This window comes from Oncorhynchus masou, chromosome 1, assembly GCF_036934945.1.
Source record: "Oncorhynchus masou masou isolate Uvic2021 chromosome 1, UVic_Omas_1.1, whole genome shotgun sequence".
Taxonomy (NCBI): Eukaryota; Metazoa; Chordata; class Actinopteri; order Salmoniformes; family Salmonidae; genus Oncorhynchus; species Oncorhynchus masou.
The window spans coordinates 41485556-41504852 of NC_088212.1; the positions used below are offsets into that span (position 1 = coordinate 41485556).

Here is a 19297-nt window from a genome sequence, read left to right on the forward strand (position 1 = left end):
TTACCTCCTTAGGTTTCTTCTTTCTTAAAGGATAAATAAAACCCATTCGTGATAGGGAAAACTAACTTAATCCACCCCCCCAAAAAAACAATTTAAAAATCTAATTTCTTCCTTCAAATCTCCATATCTCCCTTCTCAGGCTCTATGACCTGAGGGGGTGGCATGGCTTCTGACAATACTCCATGCAACTCTTCAGCCGAAAAAGTCTCAGTCGCAGGAACCGTTCCGTCGCATCCACAATGTCTATTTTCCTGGACATCCTCTCCACCGTGGCAGTGCCATTAATCACCATAGTTATAAAGGCCACAAATTCCACCTTCTTAACCTTTAACATATCTGGGTCCTGCTGTTAAGCGACAACCCCTGCAGCCTTCAGTGAAGGCCTATCCACCACCATCGACTCTTCAGGAGCACCATTCGAACCCTTTTAACAGCCCCTGCATATGAAATGCTCTGGACAGCCCTTACTTTGGCCAGCTCATTATCATTCATCCTTGTTGGGCATTCCAAAGACGTGGCTTCATGGTTCCCACCACAATTGCACCCTGTATCATTTATCACTTTTAAAACACATGATCTTTTCCACAACTTGAACATATTTTTCATTTCTGCAACATCGACTATCTGACAAAATGCCAGATAGACCAATCCAATTGGATAGACCAATCCAATCCATTGTAAATGTTCTGAGAGGCAGGCACAGGTGTTCAAGACCAATCCATGCACATTTCTTCTTCGTTACAGTAGCCTAACTACCACGGCCTGACGGTGATGTCTACCTGAAGTCCAATTCTAAAGTCAACCTCTCCGGACCCTTAACCTGCTGCCTTGGGCTTCATCCGGTCCTGTCTCATTTCCCCACTGAATCCTCATTCTCACATCCATTCCACTTCCTCAATAGATATTCTAAACCCATTTTATGTCTGATGCTTAAACTCCTGAATTGAGCCAATTAGAGCTGCTGAAGGCCAACCTCATCCTCTGTCGAACATTCTTGCTAGACTGGAGAGGATGTACAGAGGAGGGTGCAGGGGCTTTCTCCAACACAGAACCACAGTACAGGCCGAAGAGTGCAGACGTGAATCATCTCCGTAACACACATCCAACTCATTCTCGTGATCATCAAATTGATATTGGTGTTGTTGATTTAGCTTGCTAGTAAATAAACCAAATAATTTTCTGCTGGTGTGCAACACTGTCAACAAAATTCCCGCAACTTGCAAAGGTGCACTATACTGTGTCCCATTGGATGGATGCTCATTCTTCTTCTAGTGAACATTTTAGTAGTGGACAAAAGGATTCGCATCATCTACTGTGCTTTTCAGGTAACTTACATTTCGCAACATCCTGCACACACTCAAAATAAGAGTCAGGCAGTGAAATACTCATACTTTAAATAATTTATTGCAGGCAAACAATACTGTTAATATGTACAAACATTCCTTTGTATGGGATTGATTAATTGCTGATGAAGAAAAATTTGAACTTGCAGGTTCATCCTTTGAAAGATTACTGTTTTAGTGGTGTTTCTCAATGACAGGTCCAAACAGCAGGACTACAAAAGGTTTAAAGCCGTGTTCAATAGACAAATTGGATTAAAAACGATACCAGAGCCAGGGGTGTATTCATTCCACCAATTATTTTGCAAAATGTTTCTTAAACTGAAGAAAATGGAACAGGAGGGACCTGTCCAAAATAAACTTGTTTGTTTTGCTCCGTTTGGTTCTTAAAACAGTTTCCGTAATGAATAAAACCCAGTACTGTACTCCTCAACAATTTTCCAATAAATTACAATTCTAAAAAGGCTCATTTGAACCAGTAAAAGACCAAAAACACCCCTAAACAAACTGGAGCTCTCTTTTGCAGACAGTTTGCTGCCACTTGACGGTAATTCAGTATTTCTAGCTCTTTTATTAGTTTCACAAACCCACCTCCTTAAATGCATAGGTTGTTAAAGGGTGGTTGACCAACTAATTGGCCAAATCCTCAAATGTGCAATTTAACAAAATTTCCCTGGAGGTCAGTAGGGTGCAACATTCAGAACACTGAAAACAGAGAAGTACCATATAGAACAGACAATTCTCTTGAATACTGTACCATGTAGCAAAATTGTAAGCATTGTAAGCATTCCAGTGTTCGTTCTATACATCACATTTCTATTGCAAGGTTTTTTTCTAGATCAAAAAAGGGGCTTAGGGGATGGTGTGGCAGGAAGCATGGCAATGAGCACGGTGGCCCGTCGGGCCCATCTTGGCGGTATAGATTGTAAAAAACAAAACATATTTATCCAATTTCCTGCAATTCTGCAGACTTCTCCATGGAGCGGAGATACATTTTTTTCAGTTTTAAAGCTAATTTCCTGAAAACGTTATTTATTTTTTATACTTGGTGACCTGTCTAAGCATAATTTTTTTCTTCTTCCGAAAAAGCCCTGTATTGTAAATGTTCTGAGTGTTGCCTCCCCTGCACTACTCCCTGTAGCTGAACCCCATATTCTGTTGTTGCTTATACAGTTAGTATGAAATCAAACTACACACACATTTGATGATGCTACTCTGCTGTTGAGCTACTTAGTAGTCTAAAATCCACCTCACACACTTTTTTTCCAACGGCGTTATGAGGAAGATTGAGGGAAAGTAGCATTTATGAAATAATCAAAAGAAGCAGAAAACTAACTCCCCCACTCAGAACAGTCGCTACATCTCAGAGGAAATAATGATTCAGTTGATTGTCCCCAATCTTCCAACCAACACAAATTCCAGCCAGAAAATAACCTGTAACTGAAGTGCAAACTATGCACAGTTTTTTTTTGCGGAAAAAAATAAATATTTTTGAAACATATCAATTGCTGGTTATCTTTGATTTTTCCCCAGTCGCAAACACTTCAGCAAGTTGAACACGAAACATATGTGTAAGTTCAGTCTCCCGCTATGCTCTCATACTAGTGTCATGGTCGTCTTTTTCTCTCAGACTCTAAGCAGAACTTCTCAAAAGCTTCCTCGATCTCAGGGTCCATCTCATCCTCGTCATTGAATGATCTGGAACACACAAAACGCAGGCAAAATTATTAAGGGAATATAAAGGTTTGTTTCAAATGCCATTCAGTGTACCACTAAATATCAAAGTCACAGTCCTCTAAAGGAAAAGGCATGCACACACAGTTGAGTGAGAGGTAGACGGGTCAACTAAGCGCTCTTTCTGTTTCGTCTGCGGACTCATCTGACTCGGAGGTTCTGGCTTCCCCTGTTCAATTGTGGGCTAAACAATTACACACAAGTCGTCAACCTCATGTGGCTCTCAGTTTATGTGACCTGGGTGACATTTTGCACTGCTAAATCATGGCCGCCACTGCAAAAAAAAAAAGGAGATCTACAGTGCCTTGCGAAAGTATTCGGCCCCCTTGAACTTTGCGACCTTTTGCCACATTTCAGGCTTCAAACATAAAGATATAAAACTGTATTTTTTTGTGAAGAATCAACAACAAGTGGGACACAATCATGAAGTGGAACGACATTTATTGGATATTTCAAACTTTTTTAACAAATCAAAAACTGAAAAATTGGGCGTGCAAAATTATTCAGCCCCCTTAAGTTAATACTTTGTAGCGCCACCTTTTGCTGCGATTACAGCTGTAAGTCGCTTGGGGTATGTCTATCAGTTTTGCACATCGAGAGACTGAATTTTTTTCCAATTCCTCCTTGCAAAACAGCTCGAGCTCAGTGAGGTTGGATGGAGAGCATTTGTGAACAGCAGTTTTCAGTTCTTTCCACAGATTCTCGATTGGATTCAGGTCTGGACTTTGACTTGGCCATTCTAACACCTGGATATGTTTATTTTTGAACCATTCCATCGTAGATTTTGCTTTATGTTTTGGATCATTGTCTTGTTGGAAGACAAATCTCCGTCCCAGTCTCAGGTCTTTTGCAGACTCCATCAGGTTCTCTTCCAGAATGGTCCTGTATTTGGCTCCATCCATCTTCCCATCAATTTTAACCATCTTCCCTGTCCCTGCTGAAGAAAAGCAGGCCCAAACCATGATGCTGCCACCACCATGTTTGACAGTGGGGATGGTGTGGTCAGGGTGATGAGCTGTGTTGCTTTTACGCCAAACATAACATTTTGCATTGTTGCCAAAAAGTTCAATTTGGGTTTCAGCTGACCAGAGCACCTTCTTCCACATGTTTGGTGTGTCTCCCAGGTGGCTTGTGGCAAACTTTAAACAACACTTTTTATGGATATCTTTAAGAAATGGCTTTCTTCTTGCCACTCTTCCATGAAGGCCAGATTTGTGCAATATACGACTGATTGTTGTCCTATGGACAGAGTCTCCCACCTCAGCTGTAGATCTCTGCAGTTCATCCAGAGTGATCATGGGCCTCTTGGCTGAATCTCTGATCGGTCTTCACCTTGTATGAGCTGAAGGTTTAGAGGGACGGCCAGGTCTTGGTAGATTTGCAGTGGTCTGATACTCCTTCCATTTCAATATTATCGCTTGCACAGTGCTCCTTGGGATGTTTAAAGCTTGGGAAATCTTTTTGTATCCAAATCCGGCTTTAAACTTCTTCACAACAGTATCTCGGACCTGCCTGGTGTGTTCCTTGTTCTTCATGATGCTCTCTGTGCTTTTAACGGACCTCTGAGACTATCACAGTGCAGGTGCATTTATACGGAGACTTGATTCCACACAGGCGGATTGTATTTATCATCATTAGTCATTTAGGTCAACATTGGATCATTCAGAGATCCTCACTGAACTTCTGGAGAGAGTTTGCTGCACTGAAAGTAAAGGGGCTGAATAATTTTGCAGGAGTGAGGCAGAAAGGTCACAAGACAAATACTAGTGGCATTTGTGACAACAGCACTGGATTGTGTGACTTATTTTCTGTGGTCTGATGGTTCTCACAGAAGAATATTCTAGAACTACAGAGGAATGTTCTAAAACTACAGATCAGCATTCTAGAACTATAGAGGAATTTTCTAGACCAGAATAGCATTCTAGAACAACATAGGAATATTTTACGGATTAAGTTCCAGTATGACTCACACACATGGGAACCAAGTCAACTGAAAAAGCAAGGGAACATGACCAAAACTAAATCACAGACAATAAATACTCACGATTCATTTCCATTCTCTTCATAGGCCTCTGGGAAATAGTCATCTTCCCGATCCAGGATCTCCTGGTATTTTTCAGAATATTCTGTAACACCGAAACATACATTTAGGGACAATGTGTGGCTTGCAGGGTTTCACCTTGATGAATGCTGAGGATGATACTTACCAGGGTCGGCTGCTGTAAAGGGAGTGCCATCTGCAGTGTAGAACGTAGGCTCATTCTGACAGGAGAAACACACAAAGACAAACACAAGGAACACAGGTGAAAGGTTGGTGGGCATGAACTTCCATTTGAACATTTAAACCAGTTTCGCCCAAATGTTGGATCCCCCGCAATTCCTTTTGTGCCATGGCTTAAAGCAGGAGTTGGCTTTGAGACACGAGTGAAACATTTTAAAAGCTTGTTGTTCTCTGGCCCTAGCCCCCACTCCTCACCATGAAATAGTTGGGGTCGTTGTCAGGTGTAGCGTCGGCAGCAGCAGCAGCATGGACTCTGCCCCAGTTACTAGACCTCAGCTCCACCAGTCGCAATAACATCTGCTTCACATCTCTGATTAAAACACAAGACAGTCGTATGTAAATCACTCACTCGGCGTCAACAGCATTTTCTTCACACAACAGGCAGTCATTCATCCTACCATCTTTTACCTAATAGAAGAAGCATTCATTTTACTTCTGAATCTGGCAGAGGTAACACACACCAACCTGCTGCACTGGGCATCCAGCACAATGTTCTCAATCCTCTGGACTATCTGGTCCATGTCAGACTTCCCGCTCTCTTTCCACGTATCCTCCAAAACCGAGCCTGTCAACTACAGATGACATCACAGGTAAACGTCATTGTAACACGGGAATTTTTCTTGCACATGACAACAAGCTTGACATTACATTGTAATATAGTATAATTTGGATTGTGGCCTGCAGATTTCTTTCAATAGACAGTAATTAACGGTGTACCACCGATGTGGAACACTGAATCAACTTGACATTAGAGATCAGAAAACGTGTGAAATCACCTTGAGCAGTTTGACAGCACAGATGAGGTTTCCATCCACGGGGTTGGAGAAGAGGGCATTCATCAATTCCCTCAGGGCAGTAAGCAGGATCTCAGCTCGAGATGGAGGCCCTTTCACACGCTTAAGCTGAGACAACCAATAATACAAAGACAGCAGTCAGGTTCGGTCTAATCTCAGTTAACCCAGAATTTAAAATCTAGCACCATTTGGTCAGATGCTCGAATACGTTCTGGGGGAAGCGTGCTTAAAAATAGGGCTGTGACAAATATGGAATTTTGGGAGAAGATGAATTGTCATGCAAAAATGGCCTCGGTTATTGTCATAATTGTCATTTTTGTTTTCAATTTCTAATGCATCTTAGAAAAATAGCTACGACATACACAATGAATACAACACAGCTTGGTGACACCCCTATCACATTGGGAAATTATTCTGCTCCTCCAGACACGGCTGTTCTGCTCGTAAAAGTATTACCAACATAACCCATTTCATGTCAAAATGAAAACTGCTATTGGATAAACTATAGTCACGTCAGAAAGTATTCACACCCCTTGACTTTTTCACATTTTGTTACAGCATGAATTTAAAATGGATTAAATTGAGATTTGTTTTGTCACTGGCCAACACACAATACTACATAATGTCAAAGTAGAATTACATGTTTCAAAATTTTCTACAAATTATTTCTAAATGTCAGGTTAAATTTCTTGAGTCAATAAGTATTCAACCCCTTTGTTATGGCAAGCCTAAATAAGTTCAGGGGTAAACATATGCTTAACAAGTCACATGGACTAGTGTTAGTGTTGGCAATAGTGTTTAACATGATTTTTTAATGACTACCCCATGTCTGTACCCCACACATACAATCATCTTTAAGGTCCCTCAGTCGAGCAGTGAATTTCAAAACAGATTCAACCACAAAGACCAGGGAAATTTCCCAATGCTCGCAAAGAAGGGCACCTATTGGTAGGTATTGGTATAAAAAAGAAGAAGAAGACATTAAATATCCCTTTGAGCATGGTGAATTTGTTATTTACTCTTTGGTTGGTTTAGTAATACTCAGTCACTACAAAGATACAGGTGTCCTTCCTAGCTCCGTTGACGGAGAGGAAGGAAACCGCTCAGGGATTTCACCATGAGGTCAATGGTGACTTTAAAATCGTTAAGAGTTTATTGGCTATGATAGGTGGAAACTAAGGATAGATCAACAACATTGTAGTATCCTACAATACTAACCTAAATTACAGAGTGAAAAGCAGGAATGAAAAATATTCCAAAACTTGCATCATGTTTGCAACAAGTCACTAAAGTTATATGGCAAAAATGTGGCAAAGCAATTAAGTTTTTATCCTGAATACATAGTTATGTTTGGGACAAATCCAATACATTACTGAAAACCACTCACCATATTTTCAAGCATAGTGGTGAATGCATCATGTTATGGGTGTGCTTGTAATCGTTAAGGACTGGGGAGTTTTTCAAGATAAAAAATAAAGGTAATGAGCTAAGCACAGGTAAAATCTTTGAGGAAAACCAGGTTCAGTCTGCTTTTCATCAGACACTGGGAAATGATTTAACCTTCCTGCAGGACAATAACCTAAAACACAAGGCCAAATCTACACACTGGAGTTGCTTACCAAGAAGACAGTGAATGTTCCTGCTCTTAGAGACTTAGCCAGAAAAATTCTAATCAGTAATCGCTGCCAAAGGTTCTTCTACAAAGTATTGACTCAGGAGTCTGAATACTTATGCTCATGAGATCTGTATTTCATTATCAATACATTTGCAAAAAATTCTAAAATCATTAATCCATTTAGAATTCAGTCTGTAACAAAATGTGGAATAAGTCAAGGGATAGAACTACTTTCTGAAAGGACTGCATCTACTTGAATATAAAGTTGGATCCCCCCTATTAAGATATAATTTTAAAAATGAATGGCTAATGTCCAGAATGGTTGATTACACGATTATAAGATAATTGTGCCAGCCCTAGTTAGAAATTAAGATTTCCGGGTTTCGAAGTCTCCACTCTTGCAAAAGGAAACTCAGTCAAAGCCCCCCACCTCCAATATTTTCAACTGTGTTCATCATCAGTCAAAGTGAATCTGTTTAAGCAACTCCTTCGCCCAATCCTGATACGTCCAAATAACCAAAGACAAAAACCCAACTGTTGCTCGTTATCTCACAGATCCCATAGCATGCCGACAGATCTACTGTTCCAGTTATGTTTAAGTAGTCTATCCACAAGAGATTAGGTTCTGTCTAGAGTTTATTATCAACTCAAAATGTATCTAGGGGGAGGGGTATTGGAAGTTGGGTTATGGGAAGCAAATGTCAAAGTTGAGGGGTTGAAATGGCACAGATCCACAGAGACAAAGAACCCCAAAAGTCTGGGACAGGACAGAGGGGCTCCTGCTCACCTCCAGTCTGAGGTAAAGCTCGCCCAGGAAGAGCACATAGGCATGGAACTTCTTCTGAGTCTCCGCGTCCCCCCGCACCGCTACACCCCTCTGTTCATACTCTGTCTGACACCTACCGGGGGAAGAGAGAGTGTGTTTCTGTATGAATGGCTACAAGTGTTCATTATGTTAGGCATAAAGCATCAGCACGAAGCCCATGATGACAAAAGTGATGAAGTAGATGTTTGGCCTACTTGATATAATGTTACTAACATAAACAAAGCTCACCGTTTTAGTAACAGCTGACGGAAGTTGCCACTTGCTGGGCTGAGTGCAAGGTTGTGAGACAGAAAGTTACATAGCCTTGCCCCCGTGTAAGAGAAATTGGGGATAACAGTAGACTGCAAAACAGGAATCACACAACATAACAAATTTAGTAAAATGTAAAAAATAAAAAAAAAGATATAGACAGTGCTATACAATTCATAAGCAGGTAGATGGCCGAACCGTGCGTGTGTTGATATACATACTTGTGTGTAGAGGAGTTCCACCAATTCCTGCAGCGTCTCCTCTGTAGTGACCCAGCTGTTCAGCATGTTTGCTATGTGCTCAATGTCGTTCTCAAAGGACCCCGGCGAGGAGTTTAGGTGGCTGAGAAACTCCTCAACCAATTCAGCCAATGTTGTCTCAGTATAATAGCCATCGCTGCCATCCTCCGAAACAGATTCCTTTAAAATTGAGAATACCGGTAATCAAGGATGGGTGAAAAATATGGATACTAGCTAGACATTGGTAGCGGATGAGGTGATTCACTAGTTCAGTCCTTATAATGTAAAGTGCAGTTGATGAGGTACTATGCAACCCATTATCATTATCCATTTGTACAGGGTGTGAACCCAGCACCACAACACCTAATTTAATAAGGGGCTGTATTACTTGGTTAACCTAGGTCAGTGTTTCCCAAACTCAGTCCAGGGGCCCCTCCTGGGTGCACGTTTTAGTTTGTGCCCTAGCACTCACTACACAGCTGGTTAAAATAATCAAATAACCAAGCTTTGACTATTTGTATCAGCTTTGTAGGGGGTTCTAAGGCAAAAATTAAAATGTGCACCCAGAAGGGGCCCCTGGACTGAGTTTGGGAAACCCTGACCAAGTTGAACCAGCCAGGTGTGTTAGTAGTAGGGGGGGCTGCACACTGTGGGTTTTCAGGACCAGGTTGGGGGAACACTGCTTTAATACCTCATAGGGGGGAGCTGGAAGGGTAGAACTCGGGTGCGTTGGCTGACAGAATGGAGGTGTTCACCAGAGAGTCCACCCTTTTCACTTTGGAGGCAGGAGTGCTGTTGTTGTGAATGACCTGGTGGGGTTTGCTTGGTCTTCTGCTTTCTGAGTGGGAAATGAAGGAAATACTGAAGACCATAGCAAGCAATAGTCTGGCACGAGGGACACTGGGTGGCATGTACATAACTAGTCATGTGACCTGATTTGGCCGCCGTCCTTGCGCTTTATTTAGCAGTTAGCTCACTGACCAATGTCTAAAATAAGACTTACAATTTAGCTATGGGTAATTCGTGCGACGAATAGCGAATTTTTGTCGGTGTGACAAGTTGTTCTCGCTTTTAGTAATGTATTCAGTGACGTAATTCAATTGACGTTTAAATTGTGTAGCTACTAATGTCTGTCTGAAACGTGTGCGCAGCCTTCTTGAGTCGTCTAAAAGTATAGCTTGTCAGCGATTGTTGACGTGAGCAAACGGGGCGTGCTCAACCCATGCCCGTGAGAGAATGTTATGTAGATTCACGCTAGAGGTCCACTGTCAGGAAATTCACCAGTTTGTTGCTTATGCTAGCTAGCTACTTACTAGCACCTGTGTGAAGCTAGCCATAATAAGTATGAGCCACAAGTTCCCCTTTGAAAGTGATTCAAACGGATTCATAATATGTTTGGCCTAGATAATGCTAAACAAGGTCAGAATGTTACATAAATTCAACACAGCACAATTAGTTTACTTGACAGAGTTGAAATCGCACTGGATGTATTAGACTTTATAATTGAAGTATCTAAGCCTTGTTCACACCGCAGGCCTTGATGCTCAGTTTGTTTTTCAAATCCGTTTTTGACCACTGACTGTCCAAGCACCAAGTTACAAGTGACCAAATTGGATGTGTGTGTGTTCAGACAGCAGTCATTTGCTGACATGGTTACGCTTGTCATAGTACCAACGTCAGTGTGTGCAATAGTGTAGGCTGATTGTTGGTTTTGCTTGCTATCACTCAGAAGTTATGTCGCAAGCGAAGGTGAAAAAACAACAACAACCTGCCATAGACGTTTCCCAATTGCTTTGATTGTTCAAAATCATAGGGTAAGAACACCTTCAAAGCCTCAAAGGATAAGATAATCCAACTTTCAAATTGTATTTTTTGGCTAGCCAAAGGAGTCAACGAGCTAGCTGATTAACTTTATAGCACATTCACAAATTTGTTTGATAACAATTAACAAGCTAGTTAGCTACCACATGTTCTTGTCAAACTATCAACACAATTCTTTATTTATTTGACCTTTATTTAACTAGGCCTGTCAGTTAAGAACAAATTCTTATTTTCAATGATGGCCTAGAAACAGTGGGTTAGCTTTTCAGGGGCAGAACGACAAGTTGTACCTTATCAGCTCAGGGGTTTGAACTTGCAACCTACCGGTTACTAGTCCAACGCTCTAACCACTAGGCTACCCTGCCAACAAAACATGCCAAATAACAGTCTAAATACCACTTGAGGTCCAAAAAATTATAATCGGATTTGACCAGTCAGACAAGTCTTATGGCCAAGAATCAGATTTGTTTCCGACTTCAAACCACCTACGAAGGTGCTTTGAAACGTGGCTTGAAATGTGCTTTTTGGCTGTTCAGACTGCAGGAAAAATAACAGATTCAAATTGGATATGCAAATAAATAGGATTTTAGTAACTTCAAACTGCCTATGTGAACACGTCTTAAGCGCTTTCCACATCTGGATTGTGCAACATTTCCCCTTTATTATTTTCAAGTCTTCAAGCTCTGTCAAATTGATTGTTGATCATTGCTAGACAACTATTTTCAGGTCTTGCCATAGATTTTCAATTACACTAAAGTCAAAACTGTAAATTGGCCACTCAGGAACATTCACTGTCTTCTTGGTAAGCAACTCCAGTGTAGATGTGGCCTTGGGTTTTAGATTACGGTCCTGCCGGAAGGTGAATTCATCTCCCAGTATCTGGTGGAAAGCAGACTGAACCTGATTTTCCTCTAGGATTTTGCCTGTGCTTAGCGCCATTCCATTTGTCATATCCTGAAAAACTCTACAGTCCTTAAAGATTACAATCATACCAATACCATGATGCAGCCCCCAATATACTTGAAAATATAAAGAGTGGTACTCAGCGTTGTGTTGGATTTGCCCCAAACATAATACTATGTATTCAGGACAAAAAAAAGAAATTGCTTTGCCACATTTTTTACAGTATTTCTTTAGTGCCTTGTTGCAAACAGGATGCATGTTTTGGAATACTTTTATTCTGTCCAGGCTTTCTTATCACTCTGTAATTTATGATAAAATTGGGGAGTAACCACAATGTTATTGATCCATCCTCAGTTATCACAGCCATTAATCTCTTAACATTTTTAAAGTCACCATTATTGGCCTCATGGTGAAACCCCTGAGCGGTTCTCTCTCTCTCTGGCAACGGAGTTAAAATCTAGAAAAAAATAATTGTTTTGAAATTATAGGGTATTGTGTGTTGGTCAGTGACTTAATTTGATCCCTTTTAAATTCAGGCTGTAACACAAAAACATTTGGAAAAAGTACACGGGTGTGAATACTTTCTGAAGGCAGTGTATAGGAACTGTACAGCCAAAGATTTTATAACTAACCCAAGATAGCCCACAACCTGTTGTTTCCAATTTGAGCAAATTAATCAGTGGACAGCACAAGCAAGGAGGTGGGAAGAGCTAGACACAAGCTAGCGAGATCCAAATTGGCGCGTTCTAGCATGTATTTGCATATTTCCATTAGTGAACGCCTACTCTGAAGTTCACGTCTACAATAACTCAATTCACCCTTGTATTTCTAAACAATGGAATTTTAAAAACTTTGGCAAAGAGTAAAGTCTACAAAACTTTGTCCTCTCTGTTCATAATATATTCTAGTTTTGGGAACAGAAAACTGTATTGAGATCAAATGTTCATAGATACAAAAATTAGCAGGGTTGCAAAGAAAACACCATATCTCAGACTGGCCATTAAAAAGAAAAGATTAAGATAGGAAAAAGAACACAGACACTGGACAGAGGAACACCACCTCGAAGGCCAGCATCCCGGAGTCACCGGGACCGGCCCTGAATTCAAAGCACTATGTTTAGGCCAAATCCAACACAATGAATCACTGAGTATCAAATCCAAATCAAATTATATTTGTCACATATGCTGAATACAGCAGGTATGTGTACCTTTCCATGAAATGCTTACTAACAAGCCCTTAACCAACAATGCCATTTTAAGAAAGAAAATAGAGTTAAGAAAATATTTACTAAATAAACTAAAGTGAAAAACAGAAAAAAGCTCAAATAAACTAAATTAAAATACAGAACTAGTTAAAAGTTTGGACACGCGTACTCAAGTGTTTTTCTTTATATTATAATTTTCTACATTGTAGAACAATAGTGAAGAAATCAAAACTATGAAATACCACATATGGAATCATGTAGTAACCATAAAAATAGTTAACTGAAAATATACTTTATATTTGAGATTCTTCAGAGTAGCCACCCTTTGCCTTGATGACAGCTTTGCACACTGTTGGCATTCTCTCAACCAGCTTCATGAGGTAGTCACCTGGAATGCATTTCAATTAACAGGTGTGCCTTGTTAAAAGTTAATCTGTGGAATTTCTTTACTTCTTAATGCATTTAAGCCAATCAATTGTGTTGTGACAAGGTAGGGGTGGTATACAGAAGATAGCCCTATTTGGGAAAAGACCAAACTGGCTCTTATGAGGACAGCCACAGGAAAGTAAGACCCAGAGTTACCTCTGCTGCAGAGTTAAGTGTACCTCAGAGTGTAGCCCAAATATATCGTTCACAGAATTCAAGACACATCATCAACTGTTCAGAGGAGACTAGAGGTCGACCGATTAATCGGAATGGCCGATTAATTAGGGCCAATTTCAAGTTTTCATAGCAATCGGAAATCGGTATTTTTGGGTGCCGATACCTTTATTTAATCTTTATTTAACAAGGCAAGTCAGTTAAGAACACATTCTCAATGACGGCCTAGGAACAAGGCAGAACGACAGATTTTTACCTTGTCAGCTCGGGGGATCCAATCTTGCAAACTTACAATTAACTAGTCCAACGCAATAACAACCTGCCTCACGAGGAGCCCGCCAGTTACGCAAATGTAGTAAGCCAAGTTAAGTTGCTAGCTAGCATTAAACTTATCTTATAAAAAACAATCAATCAACGACTGTCGTTGCACCAATGTGTACCTAACCATAAACATCAATCCCTTTCTTAAAATCAATACACAGAAGTATATATTTTTAAACCTGCATATTTAGCTAAAGGAAATCCAGGTTAGCAGGCAATATTAACCAGTTGAAATTGTGGCACTTCTCTTGCGTTCATTGCACGCAGAGTCAGGGTATATGCAACAGTTTGGGTCGCCTGGCTCGTTGCGAACTAATTTGACAGAATTTTACGTAATTATGACATAAAATTGAAGGTTGTGCAATGTAACAGGAATATTTAGACTTATGGATGCCACCTATTAGGTAAAATACGGAACAATTCCGTATTTCACTGAAAGAATAAACGTCTTGTTTTCGAGATGATAGTTTCCGGATTCGACCATATTAATGACCTAAGGCTTGTATTTCTGTGTGTTATTATGTTATAATTAAGTCTATGATTTGATAGAGCAGTCTGACTGAGAGATGGTAGGCACCAGCAGGCTCGTAAGCATTCATTCAAACAGCACTTTCATGCGTTTTGCCAGCAGCTCTTTGCTGTGCTTCAAGCATTGAGCTGTTTATGACTTCAAGCCTATCAACTCCCGAGATTAGGCTGGTGTAACCGATGTGAAATAGCTAGCTAGTTACCGGGGTGCGCGCTAATAGCGTTTCAATCGTCACTCGCTCTGAGACCTTGAAGTAGTTGCTCCCCTTGCTCTGCAAGGGCCGCGGCTTTTGTGGAGCGATGGGTAACGCTGCTTCGAGGGTGGCTGTTGTCGATGTGTTCCAGGTTCGAACCCAGGTAGGAGCGAGAAGAGGGACGGAAGCTATACTGTTACACTGGCAATACTAAAGTGCCTATAAGAACATCCAATAGTCAAAGGTATATGAAATAGAAATCGTATAGAGAGAAATAGTCCTATAATTCCTATAATAACTACAACCTAAAACTTCTTACCTGGGAATATTGAAGACTCATGTTAAAAGGAACCACCAGCTTTCATATGTCCCCATGTTCTGATCAAAGAACTTAAACGTTAGCTCTCTTACATGGCACATATTGCACTTTTACTTTCTTCTCCAACACTTTGTTTTTGTTGAACATGTTTCACTATTTATTTGAAGCTAAATTGATTTTATTGATGTATTATATTAAGTTATAATAAGTATTCATTCAGTATTGTTGCAATTGTCATTATTACAAATAAAATAAATAAAAATTGGCCGATTAATCAGTATCTGCCTTTTTTCGTCCTCCAATAATCGGTATCGGCGTTGAAAAATCATAATCGGTCCACCTCTACTATCTAATGCTAGCTAAACGTAGTAATGAATAAATTGGCTACATTTCTTTAAAATGGACAATTCTGTGAACCATCTTGTGCAAGTTTTAATGACAATACCTGTTAGCAAAGGTGTCAACTACAGATGACGTGCAGGAGCTTGCAGAGATTTGTAGTCTTGCATGTCAACTTTGGTGCTAATTAGCATTTTCGATTCAGAGTAAATAGAGCTGAATATATTTATAAGTCACCTTGTCCAAGTGATTTAAATGGTTATCAAAATGTCACACCAAGGTAAGTCTACACGAAACACAGCCCATATTTTAAGTGTTTTCTAAAATACCCTATGGGAAAAATGAATGGTGGAAAAACTATTGGAACCCTTACCCATAAAACCTAGTGGTCAAACAGGGAATTATTACACCACTGTGGGGCTCTATTGAACATACAAAAACACCTTCCTTGGTGGGCGAAACAACGTCACCTGCTGTACAGAGATTTTCTGCCGAGTTTGACCTCTCTCTTCCTTTTCCTCTCTGATACAAGTATGCCTCCAATGAAAATCTAAAGTCTAATACAATCCAGTGCGATTTCAACTGACTTGAACTTTTTTAGTATCAAATGAACTATGTATTATGTTGAATTCATACAACATTCCGGTCTTGTTTAGTATTATCTAGTCCAAATGGCATGATTCCACTATTTGTATCAGTTTGAATCACATTCAATGAGGGACTTTTATTTTGGAGGCGAAACCCTAAATGAAACTATTGTGGCTAATCGTTATTGTGGCTAGCTTCACACAGGTCTAGCTAAATAGCTGTTAAAATGTAGGCAAAGATACTGGTAACTAAAACAGTAATCCAGTAACTTATACGGTTTTCCTTCTTGTCTATGACATAGCTAACGAATGCAAATTACTTACAGTAAAGGCATATTTGAACTGACAGCACATCTTACCTCCGCCGATAGCCTCACTAGTGTTTGTGTTGTTCTCAGTCAAAGGTGGAGACGTCCGAGGCTGTCGTAGAGGCTCACGCTGGTTGAAAACAGAGTTTGCGTCCCCGTCTCCTACATCTGCGAGTCCGGGGCTTTTTGGCTTTATACGGGCTCTACCTGCGCCGGGGGCTCGGTCGAAATTCTCAGTCATCTTTGCTGCTTGTTTGTACTACGGCCTGTTTGGTAAAGCACTACAGAACACCTGGCATTCCCTCCAAACAAATGTGAAGCGGTTTGGTAATTCCAATAACGTGCTATTAAATAATTATTTAGTTTGGCCCCAAACACTAACCTATCTCACTTTAATATTTACGTTTATTTTTCTAGATCGGATATTAAAACATATTTCTGTAAAGCCACTTCCTTCCACAACAAATCAGGATATCGGCTGATTATTCATATGCAAGTGAAGGTATTGGTGACCTCTAGGGGAAGGGAGTGGCAGAGCATCAACTTGGAGCGGAGTTCGTCGTCGGTAGACTAGTTATCACAGCCACAAAGTCATAATTACGACTAAAACCCTGCCTATTTTTAACATGTATATTCTTATAATCTGAGTTTAACTATAACCACACTGCTAACATTATGCCTAGTCCTAACCTTAAACTAACCTCAAATGTTTGTTTTCATACATTTGTACGATATAGTCAATGTTGCCTTTGTGGTTGTGGTAACTAGTGACAACCGAGCGGGAGCAGACTGGAAAAAAGTCCCAGGAGGGCTACATTGATCTGAAGCAAAAATGTAAGTTATTCAAATACACATAGATAGATGTGACCCACGTTCTTTATCAATGAAAGAGAGTGGGGTGGTCGAATAATATAAACATACCACCCACCTCCCACACTACAATAAAACCACAGGCGCATGCATCAGAGAGCAGAATCAGGATCCTTGTGGATCAAACCCTCTCACATGTGCCACTCTCCCTCTGCTGCTCTCTCAGTAGCTGCCCACTACAAACATGTGTGTTTCACCAGACATAAACAATAAGCATTCATTAGTTGTTTAGCCTTCAGTCATTTTCCACATGTTTCCCAAAGCTGGATCACATTATGTCAAAGAGCATTCCTGTTCCAGAAATGTGGAGACACACTTTGATAAAAGATTACTTCCCCTATTTTCTGGTATTGCTGTTTTTCCCCCAAATGGGTGTCTTGGAGGGAGTTCAAAATTTCACAAGTCAAGTCTTAGGAACGCATAGAAGATGACAATGCCTTTTGGAGTCCTTGCTAGCTGGGGTGTGTGTGTGTTTATAGTTTATAGGTACAACCTCTATGTTGTGATTGGCTACCTGGTTGATCCTGCCAGTAGCATATGCTTGTCTCAAAGATTAAGCCATGCTAGTCTAAGTAGACACGGCCGGTACAGTGAAACTGCGAATGGCTCATTAAATCATTAAAACTTCCTTTTGAATTGCATACACTGGCAAAGGATGTAAAAATACCCCCACTATCTGTGACCAAGTAACAATATAGCATAATGTTAAAATCCAAGGAAATGCAGTGAAAAGGGGACGATATCAAGGGACGATATCAAGGCCATGGTGGAAATTGTAACGTAGCTTAGCGAGGATTGCTATACTACCCCCTCGGAATGGGATGGCAGACCTCGACTATTCAGCCACCTCACACATCTAAGCCATGCGCACCAATGGCCTCACAGTCACCATTCCACTTCTGACATCAACGTAGCGAACGGCACGGCAGGGAATCAAACCTGTGTTGCTGGCGGGAAAGGCAAACACCCTACGCATTGCATCAATAGGGTTAACCCCATTTGGTGGGAATTTAACTAGGCTCATATAGTAAGGACCATTGCAGTATGTTGGAAATGCATTGCAACACCACAAAATCATTTGTTGTGAGTCCATACACCATCATTACGGGGACAATATTAGCATTTCTAGCTCAAAACAAATACCGTCATGATCCCTGGCATCCTACAGTATCTCCAAGCATTTACAGTCGTTCCAGGCCAGGAATCAGTCTCTAGTTGAATGGGATAAATCTGGACATTTTCATGTTTGTTTTGCACACACCTTGTGCTCTTTTCCCAATTTCACGCCCTTACATACAAATATATTTAGATGAGAGAGGCACAGGACCGAGCGTTCGTGGTGTTAACATTCTCCCCCCTGGTCTTTTGATCTGGCATCTGACAGCTGTCATTGATTAGAGCGTTTGTTGACGATTACAGGGGGACGTGTGTTGGCGAGACACAGGTCATATGGACATCTCTCTTATGTACGCATCGTGTACACACATCGCACGCACCCACACAGGCACGCACATGCACGCACACACAAACACACACTCACAGCCTCCTACCCCACATACCCTGCACTACATTCTAGTAAGGGCTTGATGTGGGACAATACAGTGCAGAAATGTGTGGTCTACGTACGGTCAACTTTTCTTCATATTACTTACTGTATGAAAAAAGGCTTTCTTTCTGTATCCATGTGGCCCAACATTCGGGAATGTTGCGGCTCCACGGTAATGGGGTGATAGTTGAAAAAAATGATGTAAGCATCTACAGCCCATACCAGGGTAGTTACCTCCCTTACGTTTTGATGTGGTTGGCCTGTATGTTTCCAGTTTGTTTGGGAACTCTAATCATTAGCGCAATGGTTGCCACATGGAATATCTGGTGGGCCTGTAATGGTTACCTTTTGTCATTCGAAAACTACACTTGTTTTCTGTGCTCTGGGTTATCTTTCTTTTAGCATAACCTGTTATCTATGTAGACATCTACTTAATATTCTATAGTACAAGAGGGATAAGTTCACATTCTCATATGTGTATTGGTCGGATGTTTACTGAGTCAACCAGTTTGAGTTGCACACTTTAGCGATGGACATGAGAACATCTGGATGCAGAGGAGGAAACGTCTCATTTTATTTTCTCTTACAGACATTAAAGGTGTAAAAGAATGCAAAGAAATGTTCACCTTCTTTCCACCTCCAGTTAAATATTACACAAAATAAATAATTTGCTTCAACA

At 40.6% G+C, this 19297-nt stretch overlaps 1 protein-coding gene across 1 annotated transcript; it reads right to left on the bottom strand.

Annotated features, from left to right (window-relative positions):
- Window positions 1–1385: 1385 nt before the first annotated feature.
- On the bottom strand, window positions 1386–16684 carry LOC135544421 (polyadenylate-binding protein-interacting protein 1-like). The gene is made up of 11 exons (XM_064972018.1): window positions 16254–16684; window positions 9783–9916; window positions 9061–9273; window positions 8819–8931; window positions 8552–8663; window positions 6132–6257; window positions 5821–5927; window positions 5551–5665; window positions 5282–5336; window positions 5119–5200; window positions 1386–3038 (listed from the first exon to the last, which is right to left on the bottom strand). Exons 1-11 carry the CDS (start codon window positions 16441–16443, stop codon window positions 2948–2950), a joined length of 1338 nt encoding a protein of 445 aa, XP_064828090.1. The 5' UTR covers window positions 16444–16684; the 3' UTR covers window positions 1386–2947.
- Window positions 16685–19297: the final 2613 nt, after the last annotated feature.